This window comes from Lotus japonicus, chromosome 3 (assembly GCF_012489685.1).
Source record: "Lotus japonicus ecotype B-129 chromosome 3, LjGifu_v1.2".
Lineage (NCBI taxonomy): Eukaryota > Viridiplantae > Streptophyta > Magnoliopsida > Fabales > Fabaceae > Lotus > Lotus japonicus.
Window position 1 is genome coordinate 75,390,431 of NC_080043.1, and position 6,000 is coordinate 75,396,430.

General features: G+C 36.4%; 1 protein-coding gene across 1 annotated transcript; it reads left to right on the forward strand.

Annotated features, from left to right (window-relative positions):
- The first annotated feature begins 2,808 nt into the window (after positions 1-2,808).
- Positions 2,809-3,568, forward strand: LOC130745921 (histone H2A-like). The gene has a single exon (XM_057598349.1). It carries the CDS (start codon positions 2,901-2,903, stop codon positions 3,357-3,359), a length of 459 nt encoding a protein of 152 aa, XP_057454332.1. The 5' UTR covers positions 2,809-2,900; the 3' UTR covers positions 3,360-3,568.
- The last annotated feature ends 2,432 nt before the right edge of the window (positions 3,569-6,000 follow it).

Sequence of the window (6,000 nt, forward strand, 5' to 3'; positions counted from 1 at the left end):
GGGTAATGCTATATAGCACAACCCATTGGTGCACTATCATGCACTACCTTTCAAAACAACCAATCAACATCATGGAAATAAAGGCAGAGGAGAGGGAGAAAAAAGTCTATTACTTGGAAAAAGGAGAATTACACTGGTCGTGTGATTTGCACGACTTATCAGTCGTGTCAACAAGCATTACCGCAAATTTTGGCTTGCTTCTTGATTAAATCCCTTTTAAAAATGCCACTTAAAACCCTAATTTTTAGGAGTTATGAAATCAGGCCTCCAAGGACCTAAATAAAATATATTTTATTTTTAAAAAATTCCCCATAAAATATTTTTATCCAAAATCAAGTCCCTTCATTAAGGAAACTTAAAGGAAAATCCCACAATTTGCTCCAATTAGCAATAACTCTCAATTTTTGACTTTTAACTTAAATTAAAAAATTCCTCTTCCATTTCCCACCAAGAATTTAGTCCAGCCCCTTCTTAAATGCTCAAAATATTTTTTTAAATTATTTATTTAATAAATCATAGGTTTAAAAATAATTAAATACATTTTATCTAAATAAAACCCTCAAAAATAAAAGAAAGGAATATTCCCTCATGGAATATTCTTAGAACCATGCCCAACACCATTCCATAAGGTGTGGCCCACAAAATCATCCTCGCCGACGCGATTCGCCAACTCATCACCACCGTCGGGGCATTTTTGACCTAAAACGTCGCTGTCACGAAACCCTAGCAATATTACAGTCAAAACAACCATAATGATGAGTACATCATCATCTAGGTATTATTAAGGTCCAATATGTCCCTAATAAAATAATTTACCTTTCTAAAGGCATGATATCACATATAACACAAACAATTCACATAATATTATTTAATATTATTATTAAAATAATATGCTCTAGAACCAGGTCTTACATTGAATGTGTGTTTGGGAAATAATATGCTCTAGAACCAGATCTCCCTCTCCTCTTGCAAACCCGCGACCTCAATTGGGGGAAAATGAAAAAGTTCGGGAAACCCTGTTTTGGATAGTGACCGAGACTTGTATGTGTTAGGATTGGGAGAAAAATAATTTCTGGGCAAGCATGGCCTGATGGTTATTGTAGCCCTTTAAGTTTTCAAAACTTTGGCTTTGGTTTCGTGTCGTTCCGAGTTCTGTAGCTCCTGTTGTCCATTCGTGCCTAAACGTCAAACTCTGAAGCATCTAAAGTTTCTTTTCGGGTTTTGTTTAGTGTTAATAGTTTATATTACTTCGTAGTGACTAAGCAATGATACTTTGCTTAAGGTTTGGAACGAGTTGAGCTAAGGGGAGAGATTTTGGAGCAAGCGGCGAGCTTTCACGATGGAGGAAGAAGCTTCAGGGAACTTGCTGAGTTCGAGAACTTGATTTTGGATTGGATTGCTAAGTCGAGCTTGGATGGAGACATAAAAGGTTAGGGTAACTCAGCTTTAGAGCGTCTTTGAATCTTGCCTACTTTAATCGCACTGCATGCGTTTGAGATGAATGTGTTTAAGTTGATTGGCAATTGATTGATATGTTGACATGTTTTGATATGTTGTATACTTGCTTATGTTGACTGTTCTGAGGCTTGTGCCAAATATTTTCTGAGGCTTCAGCCATTGTTAAACAATAGAGACGTGCGTCTAAAGATTGACCGTCTAAAACTCAGTTGAGGAGCTAAGAACTAAATGTTCTAATGTTGAGTCTAAAGCCTCCTCTTTGACAAATTCCCTAAAAGAAAAAGAAGTATAGAAGCAAGATCAAGATTCTAACTTGAAAAAACTATCCAATGCTACTTTTGAAAAAAAAAATACTCTCGCTCTTACTTGAGTTGAAAAGCGGAAGAATGAGGTATACTATAAGCATCTTTGGAGAATGTCAACACTCAGATCATCCAGGAGAAAGGGACCCTTACCTTTTCATGGTAGTAGTGCTGCAACGCTTATGATTTCTTTGCGACCTCTTCGACAAAGAAAATGGTAGATGCATTGGGTTCTTAAGATTTAGCGATAATCTCTGTGACGGTGAACAAAGGGTTGGATAACACTAAGAAAACAACAACAAAAAAGGCAGGAAGTTGGATGCTTAAGATTTCTTAGCAACCCCTACGACTTTGAAGAAATGGTTGGAAAACATATATAAGGCAAACAACCCAAGGAAAACGACGCAGGGAGGAAACCTTAAGGCAACACAATTTTAGAGTAAGATCCGAAAGAAAAATCACGAGCAAGATTGAGCATCTATTAAGTCTACGCAGAAAATAACAAACAATGAAGATTAAAACCAGTCAGGAGTCAAGATTGATTTCCTATTAAATTACTAACAAATTTATTGAAATGACCGTGTATAAAATTTCACTCTTATGTATCGATTTATTAAATTACTGTTTTACACTCAAAATTGTCGAAACAACTTCTTCTTTGAAAAAAGTATTAAGATATTCAAATATCTAAATATTCAATTTATTTATTTCATTTTTAATCCACACTATAAATTGTATTTCAAATAATTATTTGAGGACCATTTAATTTTTTTTTAAAAGTAACTGTTTTTATTATTTTTCCACATCAATTGAATGAGCTATATTTTCCGATGTTAGAAAAAATGAGCTAAAATAATTTGAACCAAACCAAGATTTGGAACGAGACACTACACGGATCGCCAAGCTGGCAGGCACTACACGGATCGCCAGGCTGGCCATCCTGAGCCGTCGATAAGATCCAATCCAACAGTCCACATTTCTCCATCTACCCAAAATCCTTACTGCGACCGCAACAATGCCACTCACGAAGCCCTATAAAACCGCGCCAACGCATCATCCACTTCCATCTCACCACCACCAACCACCGTCACCGCTCACAAATTTTCTTATCCTCCTCCGCTACAATCTAGGGTTCCGGCAATGGACACCACCACAGGAAAGGCAAAGAAAGGCGCCGGAGGGAGAAAGATCGGCGGCCCAAAGAAGAAGCCAGTTTCCAGATCCATCAAAGCCGGTCTCCAATTCCCCGTCGGAAGAATCGGCCGCTACTTGAAGAAAGGCCGATACGCTCAGCGCGTGGGAACCGGCGCTCCGGTGTACCTCGCCGCTGTTCTGGAGTATCTCGCGGCTGAGGTGCTTGAATTGGCTGGAAACGCGGCGCGTGACAACAAGAAGAACAGGATTATCCCGAGGCATGTGCTGCTTGCTGTGAGGAACGATGAGGAGCTTGGGAAGTTGCTTGCTGGTGTGACTATTGCTCATGGCGGTGTTCTTCCGAATATTAACCCTGTGCTTCTGCCGAAGAAGACTGCTGAGAAGGTTGCCAAGGAGCCTAAGTCTCCGGCTAAGAAGGGTGTGAAATCGCCTAAGAAAGCTTAGATTTGGTTTTGGTTAATGTTTTTAGTTAATTAATTAAGGTTTCATTTGTGTGTGTGTGTGTGTGTGTGTATATTGCTGTTTAGGTCTTTCTTGTGTGATGGAAAGATTAAATGGGTTTGGGATAATGTAATTCTGATCTACCTCTAATTGTATCACCTGTAGGGAGTTTTATGCATCAATGGAAACATCTTGTTTTTAATCCCCAAAAAGTTGCGTTGCCATAGATCACACTTATTAGTTAATGGATTCTTCATTTAAAAGAATAATTGGAAAATTAATTAGTATTTATCTGATTTAATAATGAGGTTTCTTTCTGGCTATGCTGATTTTGACCCTCAATTTCCTCATTAATATAGATTAATGAGGTTCTATTGAGAAGAAAATATGATTTAACTATGGTATTAATAGGTGATAATGCAACCAAGGTGTTGGTGTAGTGGTATATAAGTTATATCAGTTGTAAGGATGAAGTCATAAGGTCGAACTTGAACTTTCAAAAGTTGATAAAGAACCACATGTAAGTGATAATACAGTCTCAATTTTAATGTATAGGGTTGAAATTTGTACAAATATGTTGATTCAAGCCTGAAAAAAGTATGATATTAAAAATTGATTAACTCTTTATTGTTTATGCAATTAATTAATTTAATTATATTTTAAAATTATAATTGAGTTAGTATTGATTAATTTGAATTTCAAATATATACAAACCCGCACACATGAAAATTCTTATTTGAAGACTTCCCGCGTCTTCCTTGAAAAGCTCTCACAGTGCAAACGTTTTGAATTCAGTGGCGTAGACTGTTAGATACAATCTTTGAGAATTAGAGTACATTCAGTGCAGGTAAATAGATATTTTAGGCCTCTCTTATATGAGTCGGGTGGTTGAAAAAGATTGGAAAAGATTATGATATTGCAATAAAGGGGGGGATGTGTAGTTATGTTTGTAGATGCATGCAATAGTTTTAGTGACAAGTTTGGAAAGGGGATATTTTGTCTCTTTGTTTACCTGATTGGCTTAGTTGTTTTCACGCGCTCTTGGCATAGTCTTCATCAAGGCTATCAAAGTTGGCATAGAGGATGTTTTGATCTTCCAAACAACTTAATTGATTGCAATTCTATCAGAAAGTTTAGGTACCATGACTAGTACCTATAGCAGCATACCATGAAAATGATTATACCTTCAGTGGCTGTCTTCTTTGTCTGCTGTTATTTGAGAAAAATTGCTTTAGTACTTGCAGCTTTGGTGATATGCCCATATAGGCTAACTAAGTCTATCTGTTTTGTGTACTGTAATTCATGAATGAATTGGAGAACAAAAAGTGAATGTTGTTTAATGACATGTATGAATGAATATGATATTCAATTTTTGCTGCCTTGTGTGATTAGAGCTTCTTGTTATCATGGGCTGTGGGCATTCTAATGAGTCAAAACTGATAGATGTAAAAGATGTTTAGAGTTGGATGATGAAAACCTTCAGCCTTAATTAGATTGTCTTATGTTGCTTTCACTAGGAGCAGTTCAGTTCTCTTTAAAGTGTTTTTAGCGTCAGTATAAACTCCATTTTTATCACTTGCATATCTAAGAAGGGGCAAGTCTTACAAAGAAGTTTCTTTGTCAGATTGAACTCACTGGTGTTAGATACCATATTTGAAAACTAGTGCATCTTTGCAGGTAAACAAATATTTGATGCCTCTCTCTCTCTCTTATAGGAATCAGGTGGTTGAAAATACAGGACAAGATTATGATAAAGCAGTAGAAGAGATGCATGGTTAAGTTTGTAGATGCTATATTTTTATTTCTGGTTGCCTTTCTGCTACTGCTTTTTGTTAATTCTGGTTTCAAGGTTAGTCTGAAGTTAGGCAAGTGGTTATTTTGTCTGTATTTGTTTAACTTAGTTCTTGTTGGTCTTCGTCAAGGGTATCAAATCTGGGTTAGAGTTTGATCTCCTACATTTCTTTAGCTTGTGCAAAATAGGTTTAATTATGTTCTCCCAATTTTACTAAAGCCACTTAATGATTATGATTTATGAACATATCAAAAAGTTTAGCACCGTTGCTCCTACCCATAGCAATATAGAATGAAATTGAAAACCTTAATTCCTTTATGATATTGTGAGACTAGTGTGTAGCAACCAGCTACCCCTCATGAACTTTCCCCTACTAGTACTACTCCCCTCATTTTTAAATAGATATTTTATGAATCCCATAATTTATGCTAAGCTCCTAACAATATTATATGTTCCTAACAGAATGCATCTTATTGTCTCATAACAGGATACACACTTATCTACCAAAAAACATCAACAAGATACTATTATCACCTCCTTCTGGAATAGGTGTTCCAAATCTTAGTGCCATGTGACAGCCGGTTTACTGTTGAATCCTGAACTTTGGTGTCTTACTAACACATGTGTTTTTCTTAAATAAGCTTAATTGCCAACAGTTAACCACTTTCACATTACCCTACTGATTTTACCAGGAGTCTAGTAAATGGCTTGAATGATGAAATGTAGAATACGAGAGAAAGTGTGTTTTGGACAGCTAAAATTTCCCACTGATCTATTGGCCAATTAAGCTGATATTGAACACTATAGTTCTTAGGTATAACATTTTAAAAACTTGTAAGTTCTGGAAAACTT

Coding starts and splice junctions, on each gene's coding strand:
- LOC130745921 (XM_057598349.1), top strand. CDS start 2,901: ATGGACACCACCACAGGAAAGGCAAAGAAAGGCGCCGGAGGGAGAAAG.